Source organism: Esox lucius, chromosome 8, assembly GCF_011004845.1.
Source record: "Esox lucius isolate fEsoLuc1 chromosome 8, fEsoLuc1.pri, whole genome shotgun sequence".
NCBI lineage: Eukaryota > Metazoa > Chordata > Actinopteri > Esociformes > Esocidae > Esox > Esox lucius.
This window is the reverse complement of record NC_047576.1, coordinates 19,293,054-19,319,000: the sequence shown is the minus strand read 5'-3', so window position 1 is coordinate 19,319,000 and position 25,947 is coordinate 19,293,054. Positions and strand designations below refer to the sequence as shown.

General features: G+C 45.3%; 2 protein-coding genes across 6 annotated transcripts in view; one reads left to right on the top strand and one right to left on the bottom strand.

Moving 5' to 3' along the window:
• Positions 1–25,947, bottom strand: part of ralgps2 (Ral GEF with PH domain and SH3 binding motif 2) — a 96,491-nt gene that overhangs the window by 26,810 nt on the left and 43,734 nt on the right. The window lies entirely within an intron of this gene.
• On the top strand, positions 1,467–25,155 carry angptl1a (angiopoietin-like 1a). The gene is made up of 7 exons (XM_020048955.2): positions 1,467–1,554; positions 13,528–13,793; positions 13,870–14,198; positions 14,397–14,685; positions 21,054–21,247; positions 22,871–23,141; positions 23,917–25,155. The coding sequence occupies exons 2-7, from the start codon at positions 13,574–13,576 to the stop codon at positions 24,102–24,104; spliced, it is 1,491 nt and encodes a 496-aa protein (XP_019904514.1). The 5' UTR covers positions 1,467–1,554; positions 13,528–13,573; the 3' UTR covers positions 24,105–25,155.

The following is a 25,947-nucleotide window of genomic DNA, read 5'->3' as shown; positions in this document are numbered from 1 at the left end:
ATAGTGTGTCAGACGGAGGACTGCAGTTAGGCATGTCAAAGTGCAGCCAGCCCAAAGACCAGAACACACACGTGCACACACATCTGAAATCTGAGACAAGAGCAGGAAGTAGTTACTAAAGCCCCAGAAAAAAGGGGGTCTCTCACCCCTTCCTTTCAACCCCCCATGATCCCCCCCATCTCATTCCTGCATTCTATCTGGAATTGTGTGTCATAACAAACACTCCCTAACTGGGGGAATATTCTCTCACAGTCCGGCAACCCGGGAAAACTACAATTAAATGTCAAAAACCAGCAGAGCTGCCAGCTCTCTGACACAAACATGCCGGGGGGAGTGAGAAAGAGAGGGATGGAGGGTTGGTTGGGATGGTCTCTCCATCACCAGGCCCCCCTCCCTCTACATTTGGCAGGGATTGGGCTACACCCAGTAGGTGGAACACAGCTGTGTGTTACATATTGTCTAAAGTACGCTGCTGTAAACCCCCAGATCACTGACACAGCATGGTGAACATCACTACAGCCTGGAAAAGAACCCCCAGACCCCCCCACACAACACAAAGGATTAAGCCAGAGATAGGCTGGTGTTGGGGGGCATGTGGTCTGTAATAAGACGGTGGTTTGTGGGGCAAACCTGGACTACACATAAAAGATGAAAGAAACTGTGTGTGTCTCTGCTGTCCCTACCCCCAAACAAACACTTCCGACGTTTCTCAAACTCCCTCCTATTTCTTAAAGGAACGGTGAGAGACTCCAGGAGGAGGAGATTCCTTCGCAGAGCCTCTCTTCAGTGTGGAGGGGAAGAAAACTGACCTCCCTCCCTCCTCTGTGAAAACCTCCAGGCACCAGGCGTCTGAGCTCAGTGTGCAGAAGCAGCCGGTCATTCTGCCATGCTCCAGACAGGGCTCCAGCTCTAACCACCACCCCCCAGCCCCAGAAGACAAACTGATCCCACAGATAGGCAACTTTGCTGGGCGGGTCGGCTTCAGACAGCAGGCCTGTGGATTCTGGAGCTCCAGGAGGGGGAGAGGCTAAGATCCGACCCCAGGGACTTAGGGAGCGGACCGGACGGACAGAAATTCGCCCGTTTAAGAATGGGAGATGCCAAGGCCTGAGTAGGGACTAAACAGGAGTATCCAGGCTCAGAGGACTTTCAGACAGACGGCCCACACTGCTGGAAGATAAACCATCCCACAAACACACACACACAGGTAAGAAACAGCAAGGCTCTCTCCCCCTCCCCATCCCTCTCACTCCCCTCCTCCCTCACTTCAACCCTCCCTCCTCTACATGAGCAGCTGGGAGAGCTCTGCCCAGGAGAAGTTAGGACATTCTGTGATTGCGAGGCAGTAGTTTTCTGGCTTGCAGACGGGAGTTAAGCAACCTTCGCCTCCTCAGTGGAAGGGGAATCTAAGTGTCTTGGCGTTGCCCTGAGGCGGTCCGGACACCGTGCTGAGTGCGACTGATAAGGACAGAGAGGCCAGCTGCATGTGGATGTCAGCTGAGGGCTGAACGTGGGAGTGAAGGGAGCCGGGTGCTGACAGGAGCCCATCCACAGGTATGACGCTCTTTTGTTAACATCCTTTGCCTGCCCTGGGCTACTGAAAGGGTTCTGACATCACACCCTTTGAAATACCTTTAGCTTAAACACTGGTACAGAGCAGCGGAGAGTCAGCTGACGTTCACTGTGTGTCACTGGAGAAACCCCCTTCCACTCGGTCAAACTGGGATGTTTCCAGAACTATTGTGTTAAAGGAGAGAAAGAAAAAGAAAAGGGGTATGAAGAAAGAAGAGGTCAGAGTAGAAAGAGGGAGTACAGGAGGCCAGCAACATCAGAGCATTCCTTTAACTCTTCAGACAGAGAGGCACATACCTGCTGCTGTGAGAGTACCATTGTTGATTTATTTAGGATTATTTACTTAGGATTCTACTATCAAAGTGGGGACCGACAATTTAGTACAATAAAATAAGCAAATCTTGAACCCTAAACCTAATCCTTACTCAAACCTGAATCTCAACTACCTAACATTTACTGTGAAACTTAACTCTAATGAATAAAGGTAACCCTAACTCTAAATGCAACCCCAATTCTGACAAAGCTTCTTTTCAAAGTGAGGACCGGTCAAATGTCCTCACTTGGCATGATTTTCCTTGTTTTCCTATGGTACTAACATAGTCACAGACATGCCCAGGATTTATTAATAGTGACTGAGGTTGTTTGAGTGAACAGAAGGGTCCCATTCATGGCGCCTTGTCAGAAGAAAAAAAAAAGCGTGATGATACAATGTAATTCTACGCCGACCATGTCCTCCAGACATCAGATAGCTTCAAACTGCTACCATGCAGCCGCTGGAAACCTCCCTGTGACACGGGGGCTTTGAACGCTAATAATATCAGTCTGCTGGTGCTCCCAATTATGTTCAACTGCTTTCACTTACATCGCGCTCAGTGGACTTACTCTGTGGAAACCTCTTGCTTTAGCTGCACATCTGTAGGAAAATGCAGGGAAATGTAGCCCTCACTACCGTAAGTCATTCTACATGACAGCAATTTCTGAAAAGAAACGTAACCATAGGAAATAAACATTTACATTCGTGACACTTGAATTGTAGAGAACGCAGAGAGATGTGCCTACACAGGAACCAAAACAGCCACATGGATTCTGAAGAGATGAAGATCGAGTGGAGGGCAGGGCTGGAGGTTCTGAAAACGTTTGGTGAGGGAGAGGGTTCTCCAATGGGTGAGGAATCACAGAGGAAATCACAGAGCTACCTCATCTGACTTAGTGAGAGAGGGAGCCCTGAGTGTGAGAGAGGGAGCCCTGAGAGTGAGAGAGGGAGCCCTGAAAGTGAGAGAGGGAGCCCTGAGAGTGAGAGAGGGAGCCCTGAGAGTGAGAGAGGGAGCCCTGAGAGTGAGAGAGGGAGCCCTGAGAGTGAGAGAGGGAGCCCTGAGAGTGAGAGAGAAAACAAGTTTTAATCCAGTGTGTTATGTCCAGTACATTCTGTGCAAAGGAAGATGTGCTTGGCAGCCAGTTCACCTGAAACACATGTGTTCCAGTACCAGAGGTCCTCACTCAGATGGTAAAACAAGGAATGTCATGCAATGTGAGGACATTTGGCTGGTCCTCATTTGAACAAAGAACTTTATCTGACTAGTGGTTCATTTCAGGGTTAGGTGTGGGTGTGTAAAAAAGAAATACATCATTCTACCTAGAGACAACAACACTGAAATAGCGGACATTGGATATTAAACCATACCCTGTCCTCATCCGATCCTCCTCATCAGTTAAGACTGGCCCCATGAATGTAGGCTGGTGAAGGTCTAGTATGGGTTTCACAGACAGCCAGACAGGCAGGCAGCGACTAGCGGAGCTGGCTGGCCTGCCGGAACAGTAGACACAGGGCCACTAGCCAACAATAACGGCAGCTCACAGCAGGGTGCTTCCAGGGCCGCCCCCACAGGGCCACACACAGATCTGCTGGCCTCCACAGGCCCACTGCCACCTGAGAACCTCCCCCTCTGCCCCACCGCAGCTGCACACGCACCTTGAGCAGAGAAGATACCGGACGCAGAGCCAGGACTGTATGTTTCACAGAGGATTCACATGTACACACTTCAGAGGAGTGGCTCTATGAGCTACTTTAAAACACAACCTGCAGTGCCAGCCTACACATGCAAGCCTTCTGTTAACGGTACTCGCTCGTCGAAACAAGCAGCTCGTCCGAACACAAACCGCAGTCCGAACACAAACCGCAGTCCGAACACAAACCGCAGTCCGAACACAAACCGCAGTCCGAACACAAACCGCAGTCCGAACACAAGCATATCAGAAGTGATGTCCTCAGAACCGGACTGTCACTCTGGGACTCATCCATCACCTCTTAACAGCTGTTTACTAAGTCAAATAAAACCCTCCATGAACACAAGCCACCAGTGGAAAAGAAGGGGGGAGGGGGGTTCAGGAGATTGAGAGGGCTTTCCACAGCTCATTCATAGACCTGTTGTGAGTTAAAAGTGGCTTGCATGGAGTGTGTGTGGAGTCCAAACAACTCTGGTAGGAACGGAGCAAGAAGGACATGCAAAGGAAGAACTCTGCGGCAAACAACCCTGTGACAGAGTGACTGTACATGCGTACACGTGCGCATGCTCGCACACGCCAACCTAATGGAAAACATGTACTGAGCTCTTTAGGAGCAGTGACTGCACTGTAAAAACAAACAACAGAGGTTGAACAGTTCTGCGCGAACAAAAAATAGAATACAAATGTTATTCAACCGTCAGGTCCTGGAGAGACAGAGGGCGAGAAAAACAGACAGAAAAAACAAGCAGCGGAGACGAAAGCGAACAGAGTGATGAGGAAGCAGGCAGATCGGGGCAGCATTGGTACTGTCCCGACTCCTTTCTCCACCCACACCTCACTCTGGGTGGGTGTCTTACTGCCCTACAGGACAAAGAGAGCGAGGTAGAGAGAGAGGCTGGGCACAGAGTGGAGACTTGTTATCTTGAGGTTGCGTGTGTGTGATGAGACGCGGGCCTTGTACGAACCTCAGACAGCAGTCAGCACTCAACGACACACAGACCATTGAGGAAGCGTGTGTATGTGAGAAATGTTATGGCTTAGAATGACTGACTCTTGGGGGTGAAGGAAGAGTGGAGTTGAGACAGACACTTTCACTTCATCAGTCTGGCCATTAACCCCCCACCCCCCACATTCTCCCTTCCTCACAGCACTCACGTCCATAGGAGACCGGTTACGCAATGAGTTAAATCCCGGTACTCAGAGTTGCGTGCCAGCCCTCTCCCCTTTATCTCTGGTTGAGCTAGAAATGTGTTGTGTGTTGGGAGTCGTTGGGTTTTTGATTCTTTGCCCCCTACCGTGACTGTTCAGATAACTGCTAACAGTGTGCACATGCACAAAGATCACATTTGTGTTTGGGTGGAGCTGTGTTCATGACAGCGATGTGTGGACTTGTTTACATTACACTACATTTTCCGAGACGTATGGAAGAAGACTCGAGACAGTAGATTATTTATTTTTAAGGAAACTTGCAGACATCGATAACTGGAGATGCCACCTTCCAAAGCCGCGTGCCCCACATTTTCGATCGAGCCCCTCCAGAGCGTGAAGACAGTAGGGTTGGAACAGTGTCTAGTTTATTTGCAGTGTGCACGTATCTAAACTGATTTTCCCGTGACTGACAGCCACAATCCTGCGTGGTGTTTCGAACATGCCGGTGGAAATTCAAAAGCGACGGAAATTAGGCAAACTAAATCTAAATCCCTAGGTCTCTGTGTGTGTGTGTGTGTGAGAGAGAGTGTGCACATGAACAATAGGGTTCAGAGGGCATGTTTGTAGTACAGTTATTTACAGCTGTGCTTCTGAAAAGCATCCTCTTGTACTCTTCCTCTGAACCTTTCCTCCTCCTCCTCCTCCGTTATTTTCTCCCTGGTGATGGATGACTTGTGTTTGGGGGGTTTGGAAGCGGACCGGGAAAGTCTGAAGGCCAGATGGGATGTTGGAAGCTGAAGCAGAGAGGCTGGGAAATACATTGGCTATTTAAAAAAAAAAAATATATATATATATATAAAGAGCATAAAAACATGCCCCTCTCTCTGACGCTGCAATTAATCAGACTGGAGACCGACAGTTAGAAGGAACCTTCAGCATGCTGTCTGAACTCTGGCTGGGCACGACCCGTAAACAAATCTAATGGCTGGAATCGAAATGAACAGGGAAAACTGGCATCATCCAGCCATGTCAATACATTTTATCTGGCGCCATGTTATTTATTGGCCCATTTAGTGAACTTTAAACCCTGTGGGAACTACATGCTAAAGCCCTATGTAGCCCTGTTGGTCATGCGTGGTGCTTACAACGCCAGGGTTCTGGGTTCAATTCCCACAGAGGACAATTACAAACAAAATACAAGAATTCACGGTGTCATTACTGTAACTGGCTTTGGATTAGAGCGTTGCCGGAAGAATGGCTTCTCAATCGAAGAAGGTTGATAGGGTTGGTAACAGCAGTGATGACGCAGTGTTGACTATAGACCTTCAATCTCTAGTAATCTGTTACTGTCGGAGCCACTGATATGAGAAACATGGGTCTAAGAGTTTTCTGGCCTCCTTCCAAACACACCTCCTGTGGTTCCCTGGCTGGCCAAGGCTGCTGTGATGTCACTAACCTCAGACATTATTAGTGTGTGCTGTGGTGGCACCCCACTTCCTTCTTACAGCGGTCTGGCACTGGCCCCAAAATCTCCAACCTCAGCTCCAGTGTGTGTCTGTGTGGGGTGTGGGGTTGGAAAACTGGTGAACAGCTTAGTTCACCAGGGAACAAATCCCTGAGACCCAAAGCCACAGAATTCCCAAAAAGCAAAGCACAGACACTGAGCGCCTCAGAGACACAGCAGTATATCAAGACCAGAGGCGATACCGAGGCAGGAGAGTGGAGGTAGCCGTCCTGCCACTGCTCTATTAACAGCCTGTGTGTGGTGCGTGACTAGAAGCATTCAACGGACGGTATGACCAGTTGAAAGGCCAAAGTCCAAGGTCAGTGGTCTATTCATAACCATTAGTGAAGCAGCCAGCAGAGTGCTCAGAGAGACTGATGGAGGTCATACGGGTTCCACCGTAAAGCGGGGGACATGCCAGGTATGTTCCAAAACCTACAGACAGAGACACAGGCAGGCAGGCAGAGACACGGGCAGGCAGACCTACACTTGGGTTTTCTCTAGTCTTGAATTGGGCATTGCAACTTCTGTTTGTGGATACATGAGCCGTTCGCTGTGTTCCCCGAGCCAAAAACATTTTACTTTTTGCAATTAGAGTAAATGAAAGGCTTATAACTATGTTGGCGCTAGGATATAGGACATGGGCCAACAAACTGATGACTTATGCCGTGTAGCTCAGAGTCGAGTGGGGACCAACTAAATTGATTCATTCAGTAAGTTTTCCAGTCCAGCTAATTGTGCTTGAGAGACATCAGCAACATTTAAACATGTGTTTGCCGATGTGTTTGAAATAGTTTTTAGCAGATCAATTGTGTAGTTTGTTTTAAAATGTAGATGTTATTGCCATAATGGTACATGTTCTGTGACTTTCTACTATTGTACAATTAATTCGGTAGATGGTAAGAAGACTAAAAGACAGCGGGCCTGTCTTAGCAGGGAGGTCTAGTAGGGTAAACTGATTGCTCATTATGAAATTCAGTTTGTTGATGATTGCAAAACCAAAAGTACACATTGATACACATTTTAATCTGAGGTGAAACAATACATAGAAAAGTAAAGTGTTTTGTTATAATCAGAAGAAACATGTAGATCAAGGCCAACCGTCACTTCCAGCTTGCAGGATTTTCCTCCAGTCCTAGTTCATAGAGATGGTTCACTTAAATTACAAATGCAAATGTCCTTCCCTTCAAAGTCATTTATGGACACGGTCACGGAGCAACCATTGCTTCGGTTACCCATTAAGATCGGTGGCCTTCGCTTCAAACCATTAAGACATCCACCAGGGTTGGCCAGGCAGGCCAGAATAATCTCTCCATATCCAGTTGAAGAGAGCTGGGGGTGGTTTAACTGACTCAGAATTTACGATCAGCATTTGTCATCTACTTCAGCTTTAAAACTAAAAGAAAACTTACAGTAAATGCATAAATGTTGTGGAGAAGATTTGACTTTTCTCTTTAAAACCCCACAAGCAAACTTGTGCCTCTCAAACTGATTGTTTACAAAATGCCAGTGTATGATGTAAATACACATGAGGATCGGCTGGCCAATCAGAGTTCTAGAGAGGAAAGATCCTATTCATATTTCTATGAGCAGTTCACTCCCACCACATACTGTTGTTGGGATATGGCCACACAATAATGTTGGGAAGGAAACTATTTATCTTACGTAATTATTAGTCACAATTCAAACAAACGTGCAAACAATGGACAGTCACATTACACAGTCTAGTGGACCAACAGATAGAAGTCCTTTGCGCGTACATGGAGACTGGGGAGAAAAGTAGAGAAAGTTAAACCACCCCAAACGCAAAGGCATTGGGTGAATCGGCCGAGCCTTTGAATAGTTAACAACCATGGCATATGTTCCAGGTTTTTCCAAAGTGATCCGCCAGATTTCACCCACCAGACAGGATTTAACATATACTCAAATGGTGATACCTGTTCTATTAAATTAGTTTCTTTGCAATTTTCCCTATCCAACATGCGTAATCCAGCGGAATAACGAGGGTGAGCATAATATTCATCCAGACAGCTAAGAGGACAGAAAGATGGACAGGCAGAAGGGCCAAAAGAGGTGGAACTGAAAGGTATATCAGCACTATAAGCGGTTGTTCAGGCGTAGTGGAGAGAGGAAAATGGGGAGAAGAGTATGACCTATTTTCTCCTGACTGGGTTTTCACCTCTGTCTGTTTGCTGGGCCCCATGGTCCTGCCCCAGGCTCCGGGTGAACCCAGTTGCTTTGGTTCACATCAGCTCAGGATATCCGATCGTTGTGCGCCTTCATCTCAAGTGTAACATCTCAAGTGTAACTGAGGGAAACACTTCAGACTGTCTCTATACTAACAGTCTCTGGGCATTTCCCAGAATGCACCCTAATCAGTATACTACCTTGGTCCCTGACAGAACTGGAACAGTATGGGCCCTCTACTGCCCTGTGGTCCCTTAATGAAAGAGAGACAGAGTGGACAAGAGAAAGAGAGACAGAGTGGACAAGAGAAAGAGAGGCAGACAGTCAGAGAAACAGACAGACCACCAGTAATGACAGTGTACAGTGACAGGTAGGTCTACTGTTTAGTGTGCATTAGTACGTTTGGAGTGAAAGGGTATAGTTAAATTTTCCTTAATCAACTCCTGACCTCCTGTTCTCTCTGAACCTGGAATGTCTTTCATCTGGGGTTCCAGCTCTGAGAATCAGCAAAGAGGAAATCAAATGAGACTGAAGCAGAGAGACTGGGAGATAGAGAGAGAATTGTGAATAAAGAAGAAAACCAGTGACACTCAGAAGAGAGTATGAGTGCTAGCAAGACGGAGGGAGATGGAAAGAACCAAAGGGATGGTCTCTCTGGCAGTATCAATATTGTCACATAGCTGACAGAGGGAGATCTGTCCTGAAATATTTATACTGTCACATAGCTGACAGAGACAGACATCTGTTCTGTAACACAACCCATTTCCCAAAAAGTTGGGGTGCTGCGTAAAATGCAAAACAAAAACAATGATGTGCAAATCATTTAATCCCTATATTTAATTTAAAATGGTACATAGACAACATATGAAATGTTGAACCAGAGAAATTTAGCTTTTGGAAAAAGATATGGCCGTTTTGAATTTGATGCCAGCAACACTTTAACACATTTTTTGGGACAGGGGCATGTTTATTACGGTTTTCTCTCTTCTTTTAACCACACCCTGTAACCGTTTGGAAACTGAGGAGACCAATTGCTGTAGTTTTGAAAGTGAAATGGTTTTCCCATTCATGCTTGATATAGGATTTCAGATGTTCAACAGTTTAGGGTCTCCTTTGTCTTATTTTTCATTTCATAATGCACCAAATGCTAATCTTTTCAGTTGGTGAAAGATTTGGACTGCAGACAGGCCAGTTTAACAACAGGATTTTTTTCTTACGGAACCTTGGTGTTGTGATACGTGCCGATTGTGGTTTGGCTTCATTTTGAAATAGGCAAAACCTTTCCTGAAAAAGAAGTTGTGTTGCTCCAAAACCTGTACATATTGTTAAACATTAATGGTGACTTCACAAGATGTGCACCCATGCAATGTGCACTAATGCACCCCCATACCATCATGGATGTTGGCTTATGAAGTGTGTGCTGATAACAAGCCAGATGGTCCCTTTCCTTTTTAGCCCGAAGGATGCAGCGCCATGATTTCCAAAAATAATTTTAAAAATGTTGTTTTTAACAACAGGACAGTTTCCCACTACGCCTCAGTTCATCTTTAATGAGCTTGGTCCCAGAGAAGGCAGCAGCATTTCTGGATTTGGTTTATATATGGTTTATTCTTTGCATGGTAGAGTTTTAACTTGCATTTGTGGATGCAGCGACATACTGTGTTCACGGACAATGGTTTTTGGAAGAGCCCATGCAGTGATTTTCACTATAGAATTGTGTCCGTTTTTAATGCATTGACGCCTGAGGGTCCGAAGATCATGGCCATCCAATATTAGTTCTCGGCCTTGTCCCTTGCAAACAGATTCTCTGAATCTTTTAATGATTTAATGCACTGGAGGTTATGAAATCCCCAAACCTCTCAAATTTACATTGAGAAACGTTATTCTTAACTGGTTGCACTATTTGACGACACAGTTTTTCATCTTTACTTCTGAAAGATTAATCTTCTCTGGGATGTTCTTTTTACAACCAATCATGTCATTGACCTGTTTGTCAATTAACCTAATTAGGTGTGAGATTTTCCACCAGGTTCTTTTTCCACACTGCATAAGCGGAGCCGGCCTAGAAGACCAGCCGACCGACCCTTGTTAAATAGCGTAGTGGTTAGAGACGCGGACTACCGAACATCAGGTCCCCCGTTTGACTCCTGTGACAATCCCAGATTGTGGGATACACAAAAACTTTGTTGCTACGTTATAGGAAGCCTAAAATAAAACTTTACTGTTACATTGTGACTATTTCTGGTGGATTTACGAATTATGCATTGGGTTTTGTTCAGGTTAGACGAAAACGTTGCTGGCTACACAATTCTCTCGTCTTCACTTGAGTAAAAAGTTAGTTACCGTCACCTATATTGATAGTTAACTTTATTAATGTAATTCACAAAATTAACAGCTAATAAGCATTTAAAACTGCCAGTGGCAAAAGTCATACAATTATAGATGCTAAACTTAAGAAACGTTAGTCAGATTAACAATTCTTAATGGTGTCTAGCGAAATATCCAAATTTAGCATGATGTTAATGCATGACAAAATGATCCAATTTCAAGATGCTGTACAGACAGATAAGCTCGCAACTCTGTGGTGTAGTGATAAAAACACTGCCTCTTAAATAGGAGACCCAGGTTCTAATCCAGGGAGGGCTTCACTTTTAATTGCGGGCCGGCTGAACTAGGCTTGCCTGGTTCCTTATCTGGTTTTCTATGACACAACTTTCAGTCTTGTGTCGCCCCGGTCCCAGCTTTTTTGAAATGTGTTAAAATCAAAGGGTGCATATATTTTTCAAGGAACAATAAAAAAAATTTGTTCCAACATTTGATGTTGTGTTTGTACTATTTTCTATTGAATATATGGTTTAAATGATTTGCACATCTTTGTTTTTATTCCCATTTTAAACATTGGCCCAAATTTTTTAGAAACAGGGTTGTATTTACATTGTCATATAGGTGAAAAGAGGGACATGGTGTGTAATATGGGGATATTACTGAATGGGGAAATATGGACACACATTAAACTCAATGCTTTTAAAGAGCTGTGCATGTGCGTTAAAGGAGCTGTGAAAGCCATTAACAGGTCAGTGAGGATACAGGAAAGAAAGACCTGGTTACTCTCGGGGACGTCTGCTGTTGGACCAACACACAGCCAGAGAAATGAAGGAAAGCTCTCTACGCAACACACACACTTTTCACACAATACCGCTGGTTGGCTCGCTCACATACAGACACACAATCCTTGTCACGAGTATCCACACCACTGATCTGACAGGGTTGACTCCAGTCCAAAGGAGCCACTATGAAATCACACAGGAGCCACACACAGCCCCAGTTTCAGGGTGTGGGAGATGACTTGTGTGCACATATGCCAAAATCAAAGGATACAATGGAGCTGTGGCAAAAAGGAAAAAAACTAAAAATACTCCGTTATATAACACATTGTCCTCTGTGATTAGGACTGCTATCCACCCAACCCACAAAATGGTAAAAACATCAAAGAGAGAATGCTTGCAAAAGTATCCTCAGAGGACAACGCACTACCCCAAATAATGCATGCAAATCAATATTACGAGTCACAGTAACACAACAGAGTAAGACCCAAACGTGTCATGAGAAAACCCAACTACTGACATCAGAAAGAATTAAGAGCAGATTGCCGTAAAAAATTATAATAATTACATCGGCAAAATTCCAGACAAAATGAGGTGGACACAGCTCCATTTCTTAATCATCCACATTAGATTGACAGTGAGAGAGCGAGAGACAGAAACCGACAAGGTGCTGATCAGAAGCAGAATGGATACACCCTGGCTGTCAGAGAAAGAATGTAGGCAGGGGTGTTCCTGAAGAGCTACTGTCCAGTAGCTGCTCTCCAAGGACACCTGATTCTAATAATGAGCTGGAACTTAAAACAGGCTAGTCAAAACTGGGGTCAAATAGAAAACCTACATAAGGGAAGCTCCCCAGGAACAAAGTTTATAAAACAGGTATTCAACACAGTTTAATTCTCCCTCAACAATGCAGCACAAATGCCAAGATGTGCTTACAAACTTGTCTGGGAAAACATTTTGGGTTTAAACCCTGGGAGGTGAGCAACCAAGCAGATGGAGTTCTTCACTCCCAACTCCCATGTTATCAGTCACTGCAGGAGGAATGGACCCAAGCCCATGTGGACACATATGCCCTATACACTTGTGGAGATGTGAGAGGCTTTAATTTGTAAGTAATAGGAATATTACAAACTGGCGCTATAACCATATTGCTTACAGGTGTCAAATGTACTTTCTGCAATTGGTTAGGTTGTAGGTGTCCGTTTGGAATTGGGCCATGGATTTGGGGCTCTGAAGCACAAGGGTAGCCCATGGGGCTCAATCTCTTTTGTGTAGGATCCAGCTAACAGAGAACAGACCTCCTTCGGCAGCAATGGACTGGACTGCAATGTGTTCAAATTTCTGGGAGACCTTGCCTGATGACTCAAACCAAATTCTTCCTCTGCTTTGTCATCATTGTCCGCAGCGTTTGGCCCGAGCTTGAAGTTTGGGTAGCTAGGCAATGGGAGATCAGCAAGATCATCTGCTGCATGGTTGCAAACATCTGGTGTCATTAAACAAAACTTGTTCTGGAAAATAGTAGCATCAGAATGGTTGTGTTCACTAAGTACATTTACAATAGGTCTGCATGATTTGGATAAAATACTGAATCGCAATTTAATTGTGAACTGCTGCAACCACGGTAATGATTTGGGATTTTTGGGTGTAAATTTGCATAGATTACCTCACTACAAAACAGATGATAGAAATCAGACTACATAATGTGCTATAAAACTGAATAAAAAATTCAAGTTAAGTGCTTTTGAAACATCAACATCAAAAATAGCAATTACCGATTTGAAGGTGCAGCTTGTGTCAAAACAATGAAGCATTTACTCATTAAGCACAATTGCATTTGCTATACTCTCTCAACCCTTGAGTGATATGTTATGTTTTGATCTTGCTCTGGAGCTGCTGATTAAGAAAGGTCAGGATTGTAAAATGAATCAATACAGAACATCAAATTGTTCACTGTTGGGAAAAAAAACTATTTCAACAAATAAACTCATGTTCATTCATCCTTTGCAGGGAAACCCAGAGGACGTCCAGAAGGCATCCAGCCAGGCAGTACACCATGCAGGCTGTGGCGGGGGTGAGACATGGGGTTTCGTGGAGCCTGTGTGCCATGCTCTGCCTCTCTCTCTGGGGCTTGAGCCAGTGTCGAGGCTCCAGACAGGCCAGAGAGAAGAGGGATCACCCCAGGGACCCTCTCCTTCTCAGGGCAAAACGGTCCCCCACTGAGGACACAAAGAAGTGCTCCTACACCTTCCTGATACCAGAGCAGAAGATCACAGGTCAGTGTTTCTATTTCTGGAAGCATTTATTATAATTGTCACACCGCGACTAAATATCCCTATGTTCCGCCCACAGGCCCCATCTGTGCAAGTTCCACCGGTCCTGAGCCGGACAAGGAGCGAGTGACACGTGTGGACATAGCAGATGTTAGGGACGTTCTGTCAAAGCAAAGACGGGAGATCGAGACCTTGCAACTAGTGGTTGACGTGGACGGTAACCTGGTGAACGAGATGAAGCTGCTGAGGAAGGAGAGCAGGAACATGAACTCCAGAGTCACCCAGCTCTACATGCAGCTACTTCACGAGATTATCAGGAAGAGGGACAACTCCCTGGAGCTGGTCCAGCTGGAGAACCGGGTCCTAAACGTAACCTCAGAGATGCTGAGGCTGGCGTCTCGTTACAAGGTTAGTAGGTTAAGATGGAACACAATGTTCTCTAAACATGTAGATCAACGAAGTGTGTTGAAAGAAATGTACGGTGCTGGAACACAGAAGTTTCAATAAGGCCAGGAAGACCGTAGTTCCAGGATATGCTTTCAAGAAAAAAGTAAAGTAAAGGATGTTAGAAATATCCTTTCGTAAACTTGTTTTTCCTGCTTCTAGGAGCTGGAGGGACGTTTTGCAATGATGGCGGGGGTGGTGAACAACCAGTCGGTGCTGATCGCGGCGCTGGAGGAGCAGTGTCTTCGGACGCTGGGGCGTAACAGTGAGCTCCCCGTGGCCCCCCCGCTGGTTCAGGTGGTGCCAGAGAACATCCCAGTCAACAGCCGATTCACCAACGAGATTCAGCGGGACAACAACAGAGCCTTCCCTCGGGGGTCACGCATGGACTCCCCCACAGCGTCCCCTTTCGGAATGAACCCGCCACCACAGGGCACTCTCACCTCAGACGGTACGTACCAGGTAGTGCCGAGTGGGCCGGGAAACGCAAGGGGGAAAAATATAGAGTAACTGGGTCCAATATCAGAGCGTGTGAGGATGGTTGGAAGCACTGCTGGTACTGTTGTTTCTGAATTAGGCAGAAGCTGAACTCACGGTAGGCCGGGCAGACATTTCACATGTCTAATTGTCAGAGACGCTAAATTAGCAATGAGGCGGCCAATGGCGCGTGTAATTCCCTGAATGCCTGGCAAATGGGGAAACGGTCTGGCCGGTTGTGGTCCAGTGGGTTCATCTCTGGCAGGACAGACCGACAAAGTGAGATCACACATTCTTCTGCGTGCCTCTGGGACAGCTGTACTTGCTATACAATCTGCTGCTGCTGTGTGCGTTTCTGTGTGAGTGTGTGTCTGTTCGAGCATATGGAGTGGCTTCTGGAGAACTGGACTCAACCCAACGGGCTGAACTCTGGCCGTTAACGTGGCTTTCTGGGCTTACGTCCGGGCTAAACTAGCACTGGCTTAAATGCTGGCCAGATAGACAAAACTGAGAAGAACACAGACCTACCTGTAATCCATCACTGATCAGGCACACAGAGTCGCAAAAAAAAGTTCTGGAGGATATCAGCATTTTGGGAAGTAACGGGCAGCTTAAGAAAGAAACGGAGAACACAGAATAAACACTGCTTTGCGTACTCTTCACTGACACCCTCCTGACAGGTGTCTCAGAAGAAAATGTATAATTTCCAAAGATAAGCTATAAAAATCCTTTAGCACTACCGCTAACACATTAAATTCTTCCACGGGACTATCAATCACTTTAGACTACATAATAGCATTGGATGGTCTGTTACCAATCAGAGCATCTAAGCCAATAAAATTATCTGGCTAGATAAAATATTGAATCATGATTTTGCTGGCAATTCCTAATTACAATTATGAATTGCGCTTTTCAAACTCTTTGGTGTAAATAGCGTAGATAACCTCACTTATATAATATCAAAGAAAGCATAACCTACATAACTTAAAACACCAAGTACAATTAACACGTTAAGCGCTTTTGCAACATCTAACACTTTTTTTAAGGTACAGCCTGTGTCTAAAACATTGTAGTACTCATTCATTGTACAGCTGCCAGTAGTCAGGCAAACTCTCAACCCTTGAGCAATATTCGCTCCTGTATCAAGTATGTTTGCAAGCATGGACCATGAAGCTAAGAATCTAAACAACCAAGCTTTTGTGTGTGTGTGAGACAATATCGGGGCCACTTGCATGCTTAAAGTAGACTGCCAAGTTTAGTGTGAACATTAACATGAAAAAATCAAGTATTTGAACAAAACAATAAAAATAGCCAAGAAACTAAAAGACCAAGTCAAACAAAGGAGATACAAATTATCATCTCGTGCAAAATAAATCTTACGTCGGTCCATTATCTGCGGCTGCCACTCCTAAAAATGTCCAGGAAGGAGTCAAAAATCAGACTGACTTTTCAGTTCATAAAAATTCTCGCAAACACATCTTTAAAAGATTGGGAAAGAGGAATTTAACCATGACTACAGATTTGACCGTACGTGTTTTGATGACCGCAGATACAGCTCAAACAAAAAGCTGGCTGATAACATACTCCAGCAGTCACACAATAGAACAGGGGTTCTTAAAGGTTTTGTGGCCAGGGAACTTCAGTGAGGTGAAAGTGAAGAGAGATCTTGTAATACTTCGACAGTGTATTAAAGGAACAAACCAAGTCTTGGAAATTGGGAAGGAACATTGCAAACGCCCACCTCCAAGCAAAGGGAAATAAAATGTATTTTTCAAGCAAATGTTTTTGCAATCCTACACATTTTGACATGACATGAGAAAAAACATTTTAGTTTAAAAGCTGAAAAACAATGTATAAGTATTACAGGGAAATCTTAATGATGAATGTGTAGTAATATTATTAGTATATTACACCCAAATACTTATTACACATTGGCATTTAATGGATTATTTTTAGTGGCAGCATACATTTCTGGCTGTAGAACCCTGTAGTACCTTGGGCTCTGTGGACCCAAGGCTGAAAATCACTGCACTCGAAGTCTGAGCATTGGTTTTCCAATTGGTCTAACTAAGATGATAGACCGAGTATTTGATTAGAACGGACAGAAGAACCTCTGGTTCGTCTTTGTAAAAGTGGATTGGAGCGGAAATCATCACAGACAATCTCAGGATCAAAGGGCCATTTTGCCCTGTATTTGTCAGCCCTACTCAGGCCAGCTGGTGCCTGCTTCACGTAAACCCTTTCAGTTAGCTGTAATGTAACTACTGTACCAGGTCAGCATTTAAGGGAGAAAAAAGGGGAATAAACATCTAGAATCGAACCGGGTAGGGAGAAGAGATTGACTATGTAAACAAAAAAGAATCCAAAAGGCCTTCCTACAATCAGCCATCAAAAGATAACAGCCTCCATGAAACATGGGCCAACATCGACAATCTAGAACCTTTAATCAGTTTGATGACGTAAAGAAAACGTAAAAAAAAAAGAAAAAAAAAAGCATTGACTGTTAGCAAGCACTTAAAGTGGTAACTGTTTACGGCAAGAATTTCCTTGACTCCAAGTCAGACATCTACACCTGACATCTGTCAAACAGTGCTGTGCCTGCCTGCCTGCCTGCCTGTCTCTCTGTATAATAATTTGGCTATTTGGAGTTGAATGGAGGCTGAGGGGGAAAGAGTGAAGGGTCACGTTGAAATTACCACAGAAAGGTCTAAAGCTAGGCAAATAGGCTGAAGGAAGGAGAAGGGGAAGAGGGCTTGTGATGACTAGCGGCCCCACCTTTCAGGGGATTAGAGGGACTGAGGGTTGATGGAGATATGGTTATATAGCTAAAGAAGCTGGAACACACAGATGGGCTGGCAGGCTCCTGCTCAAACTACTCAAGAAGAATCAGTGATGACCGTGTTTAAAGTGGAAAGAATAAACAAGTCTAAGTGGTAGAAAGAAAAGAAATGGTCTTTACAAAACTAACATCTCCACTTGTAAAGGTTTTTGACTTATCCATGGATCACTACATAAAGTGGGCCAAAAAAGTATTTAGTCAGCCACCAATTGTGCAAGTTCTCCCACTTAAAAAGACGAGAGGCCTGTAATTCTCATCATAGGTACACTTCAACTATGAGACAAAAAAATGAGGAAATACAATCCAGAAAATCACATTGTAGGATTTTTAATGAATTTATTGGTAAATGATGGTGGAAAATGTTGTCGCTGGGCAACACGGACTTTGAACTCCCTCCAAAGATTTTCTATGGGGTTGAGATCTGGTGAGTGGCTAGGCCACTCCAGGACCTTGAAATGCTTCTTACAAAGCCACTCCTTTAATGCCTGGGCAGTGTGTTTGGGATCATTGTCATGCTGAAAGACCCAGCCACGTTTCATCTTCAATGCCCTTGCTAATGGAAGGAGGTTTTCACCCAAAATCTCACGATACATGGCCCCATTCATTTCTTCCTTTACACAGATCAGTCGTCCTGGGCCCTTTGCAGAAAAACAGCCCCAAAGCATGATGTTTCCACCCCCATGCTTCACAGTAGGTATGGTGTTCTTTGGATGCAACTCAGCATTCTCTCTCCTCCAAACACGACAAGTTGAGTTTTTACCAAAAAGTTCAGGCCCTCAGACGGGCCTGGACATGTACTGGCTTAAGCAGGGGGACATGTCTGGCACTGCAGGATTTGAGTCCCTGGCGGCGTAGTGTGTTACTGATGGTAGCCTTTGTTACTTTGTTCCCAGCTCCCTGCAGGTCATTCACTAGGTCCCCCCGTGTGGTTCTGGGATTTTTGCTCACCGTTCTTGTGATCATTTTGCCATCACGGGTTGAGATCTTGCGTGGAGCCCTGGATCGAGGGAGATTCAGTGGTCTTGTATGTCTTCCATTTTCTTATAATTGCTCCCACAGTTGATTTCTTCACACCAAGCTGCTTACCTATTGCAGATTCAGTCTTCCCAGCCTGGTGCAGGTCTACAATTTTGTTTCTGGTGTCCTTTGACAGCTCTTTGGTCTTGGGCATAGTGGAGTTTGGAGTGTAATTGTTTGAGGTTGTGGACAAGTGTCTTTTATACTGATAAATTCAAACAGGTGCCATTAATACAGGTAACGAGTGGAGGACAGAGGAGCCTCTTAAAGAAGAAGTTACAGGTCTGTGAGAGCCAGAAATCTTGGTTGTTTGTAGGTGACCAAATACTTATTTTACCGAGGAATTTACCAATGAATTCATTAAAATCCTACCATCTGATTTTCAGGATTTTTTTTCTTCTAATTTTGTCTCTCATAGTTGAAGTTGTACCTATGATGAAAATTACAGGCCTCATCTTTTTAAGTGGGAGTACTTGCACAATTGGTGGGTGACTAAATACTTTTTTGCCCCACTGTATAATCAGGATTGTGGTTGATGAACACTTGAGATAACGGTCAGCTTTAGTTAGTTATTTTCCATATCAGATGAACCATTTAAAAATTACTGCACATTTTGTACAAAGTCCCCCACCCGATCAATGGATAGCACCTTCCAGCAGGGCAATGACAAACATACCTCTGAAGCAACCAAGGAGTTTTTAGGGACAAAATGTGGAATTGATCTTGACTGGCCAAGTCAATCTCCCAACCTGAACCCAATTGGGCATACATTTACTTGCTGAAGATTGTTTCAGGTCAGTTTTTCTTTCAAACAGGAAATGAGGATACCCAGGCACGATACCCAGCGGCTGGTAATGTCTGTGGGCCACAGACACAAGGCAAAGGATTTGCAACAAAGTACTGACAACCTTAAGATGGTGTTCAATTATATTTGGCCTCCAAAATGTGTCAATGTCCAAATACTTACAGACTGCACTGTAAATTCATGTACACATCTCCTTTTGTTTGGGATTAAAACATTGAATATCAAGTGAAAGGTGTTTAATTTGTCAGGCCTTGTGAGAGAAAACATTCAGGATCTCAGGCAGGAGAAAGAGGGAGCAGGTTCCGGCTGAAACCTGTTCTGTTCAGGGGTTAGCGGCTCAATATGCAGACCTGGCAGCTAGCCCCAGCTAAATCCACTAGGGTCATATCAGATATTCCCCCATTTTTAAACTTGGCCGGAATGGAAGGTTAAAGAGAGTCCAACGAGAGATGCAGAGAGAATGAAAAAGACTCCAGAGAGAAGTGTTGGGGATGAAGATGTATAGTTACTGGTATAATAAGTCTCTGGGCTGTAGGGTTTCAGGTATGTGTATGAGGCACTCCAGAGGCCATGTCCCTAAACACACACCCGAGGGAAAAAGCGCATCCCAGAGGCCCCATCACAAAGCCAGGCTTCATGGCTGCTCAGTACACTGCATTCACACAAGGGAAAGGAGGGGAAATAAGCAGGACTGAGAGACAGCTCGGGCTTCAGATCATCAACTTTCACTAGAGAGACAGAGAGGTTGTGTGTGTGGTAGTAATGTACAGCTGGCTAAATGGGATCACGGGCAGGGGCTCACAGGCTGCTGTAGTATCCTGGCTACTCAAATCCATCTCCCAACTGACCTCTTGCATTCACAGATAAGACATTTACTGGACCTTCTGGAGATTGTTTACATAACGAGAGAATGAAACACTAGGTCGACTTAATTTCCATAGCGTTTCGATTTACACCTGCATGTTGGGGAGGTACCACGCGGTATTGTGGCCCGGGAAATACAGGTGAAATGCCTCCGCACGGCACAGGCAATTGACACACATTCCAACAATTTTCTTCATACTTGCAAAACATTGGGTGGGCTCAATCAAAAATGTGGCGTACGCGACCTCGGATGGTGGCGCCTCGAGCGTATAGCATCTTCATCAATACCTCTCGGGAAACATAGTTTAATGTAAACAAGCCATTACAACAGTAATGTGGGTTAAGTGCATTGCTCAAGGGCACAATAACATATTTGCCACCTTGTCGGCAAAGGAATTCAAACCAGCAACCTTTCGACCGCTGCCCAATTCTTAAACTACTTGGCTCTCTGCTTCCTTCTGGGCAAGCAACTTTCTCTTTACTCAGCCTTCTTCTGTCAGGCTGGCGGGGGCTGGATAATGTCTTTAGCGTGTGTGATAAAAGAGGATATATCTTGTTCACTTAAGGCAGGATATGGTATGCTAAGAAGGATTAGTGAAGAGGATATTACCACAGAGGCAGAGCAAAAGGCCCAACACTGGAGTTCATAACATAGCAACCTTAAGTTCATCTCCCCCAAACATTGTGGCTCTAACCTACCTAGGACACCAATTCATCTTGAGGTATAAAAAAATAAAATAAAAACACAGTCTCTTTCCAGGGATTTTCCATATTGGACGAAGGCAGACATTAACCCATTCCCCCACCGTTCTCCCAGGGCCTTTCAAGGACTGCTACCAGGTGCGCCTCGCGGGCCACAGCACCAGTGGGATGTACCTGCTCCAGTCTGAGGGCAGTGACCGACTGATCCAAGCCTGGTGTGAACACGGCCTGGACAATGGAGGCTGGACAGTGCTGCAGCGGAGGAAGGATGGGTCCGTCAACTTCTTCAGGAACTGGGACAACTACAAGGTAATCGGCAGACACACATGCCACCTATGGAGCTAACCCTTCGCCGGTAATGTCCAGCCCTCTCCATCTGCCCTCCAAACAGAAACCAATTAGCAGCTCTACTTTGTTTAGAAGTGCTAGGCCTTCTCTGTTTGGTGAGTGCCTCAAAAAGAGACCCACTATTGCACTATTCCAAAACTAACCTGCATTGGATCTCCCCAGAGATTTAGCTGTCCTGTGCCATAGGCAGTGGTCTAGAATCAGAGAATCTCTCAAAAGCCTCAGAGATCCCGATTATGCAATACATTTTTGGAGCAGAAACCCTAAACGGTCTAGCTAAACACCAACAGCATTTATTACACTATCATGTCAGATAAAGATTGGAAAATGAAAGTAGTCCCATCTGTTGATTTACAGCTTTGCAAATGGCAAAAAAAGAATCTGATACATGCTCAATGACAAATTAATTTGATTTGATAAGTCCTGGCAAACCGTCCTCATAATTAGAATGATTAACTACAATACATCCCATGTTAAAAGGGTGCCTTTGGCATGCATATTAAAAAAATCTTTGCATGCTTGTGTAGTCTGGACTGTGACCGGGTTAAAGAAAGAAAAGGCAAACTTCTGTTTTGTGTAGAAGACTGTCCTTTTGTGTTTCTTTGCTTAATAACAAAAAAAGTGAAACAAGCAGACAATCAGCCGTGACCCCAGCAGGAACAGGGAGAGTAGCTGATTAAGATGGACTTAATTTCCATCTAAATCCTTGTTAAGTTACATAACCAAACCCTCTCGGCCAGCACATTCTGGGGAGGCTAACACACGCCATCATTGCAGCTAAAGCACAGGTCCTGTCATGGAGCCACACACAATCAGACAGCCCCCAAGGCATGATGAGGAAATCACACTATTTTCCTCCTCTCTGATTCACTCCTTCCATCCCTCCCACCTCCATCATCAGGGAAATCAGGTCTAGGACTGTAACACACAGTGGGTGGCATGCACAACATTCAGCCGCCAGTCCCCGTGAGAAATAGATGGTCAACATAAAAGCAGGCAAAATGTAACTTTGAATGGGAATACTTTTGAGTCCCCACAAGCATAGATAAACCCCAAAAGTGTCCCCCATCTCTTTTCCCTTCCACAGCCAGTTAATTCACCTCCAGTGGGAAAGCGAGGCAGAATTGACACATTGTCTCCAACAGGGAAATGATTAAATTATTCTCCCTTGAATCGAAAAGGGTTGGGTTTCCTTAAACACAGCAACGCGGCAAGAAATCCAATTACTGGAGTCACCCCCGCTGTGACTTTGCCTCTCTCCGCCCTCTGAGCGTGACTCTGGGGTGCTGTGGCTCTACCACAGCTGTTGTTCAAGCTAGCTGGTGGTTGACAGGATTGTTCCAAAAGCTTTTGGATAGAAACCACATCACCCCCAAATCACTGGAACCTTGGAATCATCTAGATTAGGCAGAGTCAGCTTTCATAGCTCACAGTTTTGCGTACCCAGATGTTTAGGTCGGCCCGCCAAGCCTTCGGGGGGCTTTAAGCAAAATTAATCTGCGGGCCTACAGAGGGAGAGCCGCCGAGCCACAATTCCCTGATCTATGCTTTAACCTTCTCTGTGCATGTCTCCCCCCCACACAGAAAGGCTTTGGGAACATTGACGGTGAGTACTGGCTGGGTCTGGAGAACATCTATAACCTGGGGAAACAGAGGGACTACAGGCTGTTGGTGGAGCTGGAGGACTGGATGGGAAAGAAGGTCTATGCTGAGTACAGCAGCTTCCACCTGGAGCCGGAGAACGAGGGCTACCGCCTGAGGCTGGGTACTTACCAGGGAAACGCTGGAGACTCCCTCAGCAGCCACAACGGCAAAATGTTCACCACTCTGGACAGAGACAAGGACGCGTTCTCAGGTAAAACACACACACACACAAACTGCGTGATGGTGTCTTCAGTAACCACAACAGCACACGGTTTTATCATATTTCTGGCCAAGAACACTCGGTTCAGTTTGTCAGCTAATCAACAATCCGTCAATGAGCGGAATTGTTGAAAAAAAAAGTAGCCCTGACACAGCAGATTAAGGACCAGAGGTACAAACGTTTGTGTTAGAATGCAGGAATAAAAGGGAATCAGCATGTTGAGGTGATACCTAATATGTTCCATTTCCTGTCAAGCTTGCAAATCAATTAACGTGTTGACGTAGCGCCCATCAGTCAAGACGTTCTACCTCTGTGTTGACAAATCCCTGGTTTCAAAGCTCACCAACAATACAGTGACCTTGAGCCATACAGCCTTGCCTGCACCGTCACATGATAAATCACAATAACAGATCCCTTGACTCGCATCTGCTGGGCAATAGGAAGACACAGACCGCGGTGCTGTATGGAATGTGTCATTAATTTGCCACCACACTTTGAAATAGAAGCCTCATCTAATTGTTTAACATATGCGTAGCCTTATTTTTAAATTATGATAACCAGCATGATGTTGAAACGTCTACATTAAGAAACCAAAACCGCTGCTGTGTTAAATCCATCCACACGAAAACAGTGGAAGGAGTCATGCTTGTTGACCCTCCATCTATACAATACCAGTTTCTGAAGACCCTCAGTACTTCGTTCCAACTAACATCTCAGAAGGGATGTTGCCTAAACACTAAAGGCCCCGTTCTCTGTCTGTGTCCAGGTAACTGTGCCCACTTCCACAAAGGGGGCTGGTGGTACAACGCCTGTGGCCAGACCAACCTGAACGGAGTCTGGTACAGCGGAGGGGTTTACCGCAGTAAGTTCCAGGACGGAATCTTCTGGGCCGAGTACGGAGGAGGATTCTACTCCCTCAAGTCCGTCCGCATGATGATCCGACCAATCGACTGAGGCCGGGGCAGGCAGTCCTACTGTACGCCGTGTTTTGACCTATCGTGACCCACTCACCCTTAAACCCAGTCAGCTTCTCCACCAAGCTGCCGGTCCTTACCAAGCTTCCTTCCGTAATCCCGTTTCTCAAGCGACCCAAAGGAGCGGACTTCAACCGCCCAAGACGGCTTCAGTAAAACCCCAGGTATTTGCCACCGAAGGTAACGCGGCGCCGTCTCAGCGGTGCCCCACTTTGTCCATTCTACAAGGGCCAGGCAGCCACATGGGAGTGCTGTGACGACAGCAGTGGGCAGCATGGACTAATACAGACGGCCAACCACCGCCGTCTACTACAGTCTACCGGTTTGCTATGCCCTGCCCCCTCCTCACACTTCAATACCCCACATAGGTGACTGCGTTAGGAATCTGGGAGATGCCAACTACACAAATAAGGACTGGAGGTTTTATTTTGCTGTCGAGTTTGTCTGCAGCCAGGTTTGTTGCTAAGCACATTGCCAGCGAATGACTTTCACAGTGAAGTAAGGATTTAATTGCACGTTTCTTATGACGTTATCAGTTTAAAATGGGTTGCGAGGCAGGTGCCGTCCACCAGGCATACAGGTCAGGACTTGGTAGGTCTTTATGTACAGACTGCTCCATCCCCGTTGCTTTGTTTGGGTTTGTTGTTTCGGGGTTCCCACGAGCACCCTGAGGAAATGGACACTAATTAACACTGTGCTCTGTGATCGTGGGGACCCCCCAGCTCTCATCGGAATGTAAATATATTTGGCTATATTTGTGAAAGTTAATTTAAGAGGTATGATTCTGCTCAGGCCAAACGTTCCCTCGCTGCCATCTGTACGTTCTGTTATTTATCAACGTATTTATAAAATGAACACAGTCATAGTCCCGCCCTGCTCCACGTAGCCCTGATACAGCCAGCCTGTTTATTCCAGTTAGGAGTCTGGCATACACACAGACGAATGTCAGTTTGACAAAGGTGAATCCCTGCCACGGTCTGCCATCCGTTTCCATGGAGCTCAATACCAAATAAAAAAGTATTTTCTAAATACATTCTTCTCTTTAGACTTCTCATTCACACTCAGTCTCATTCACTCTATGGCCAACAGACAAAATACAATTTTCCAGGACTGTTAGTCAAACTAAGTCTGTCCTGCCACAGCCGGCTTCTAAGTTACATGTCTGATTAGAGCACTGTATGAATGAGCTGTCGGGAAGCGATAAAATAAAAAATGGTTGATGATTTAAGTCTTCTAGAGAAGCATCATAATGAAAGAATGCAGCCTTGAAGAGTAGAATAGAGGGAACAATGAAAACCACATTTAGAGGGAGATGGAGAGAAAAGCGTGAGAGGAGAGAGACTAAGCAAAGGGGGGAAAAAAATTAGAGAGCGCCAGGACTTCGGGCAACCAAGAGGTAAAAGCAAGAAAAGAAAGACGATACGGAGGACGGAGCCAAGAGAGATAACAGAGGATCAGGGACAGAGGGAGTGAACATTGTAGTCGGTTAGAAAACTGAACTGAAGAGTAAAAGGTTAAAGGGGAGGGTATCAAAAACAAGACGGGGGCGGGGACAGACATTCTTTCCGTATAAAATGCGGTCCTCAGGTTTGACTAAGACATACATCCTGAAGTTATGATTCCCCTCTGACTGAGGGCTCGAAGGAGCTATACATCTTTCCACACGACACGCTAGCAGCTAGCACCTCAGGGACGGTGAGCTAATGCCCAGGCACCGTGGCTGTGGTGTGCTGGCAGCGGGACACACAGGCACGTGCTAACACACAGTGGCTGTAGGTCATGGAAACAAAGTGGAGGGATGAAAGAAAACAGTTTGCTTTGGA

What these genes read in the sequence shown, in the direction of transcription:
- angptl1a (XM_020048955.2), top strand. Translation starts at nt 13,574, where the DNA reads ATGCAGGCTGTGGCGGGGGTGAGACATGGGGTTTCGTGGAGCCTGTGT. An exon ending in ACCAGAGCAGAAGATCACAG is followed by an intron (nt 13,794 to 13,869) that starts GTCAGTGTTTCT and finishes TTCCGCCCACAG; the next exon opens with GCCCCATCTGTGCAAGTTCC. An exon ending in GGAACTGGGACAACTACAAG is followed by an intron (nt 21,248 to 22,870) that starts GTAATCGGCAGA and finishes CCCCCCACACAG; the next exon opens with AAAGGCTTTGGGAACATTGA.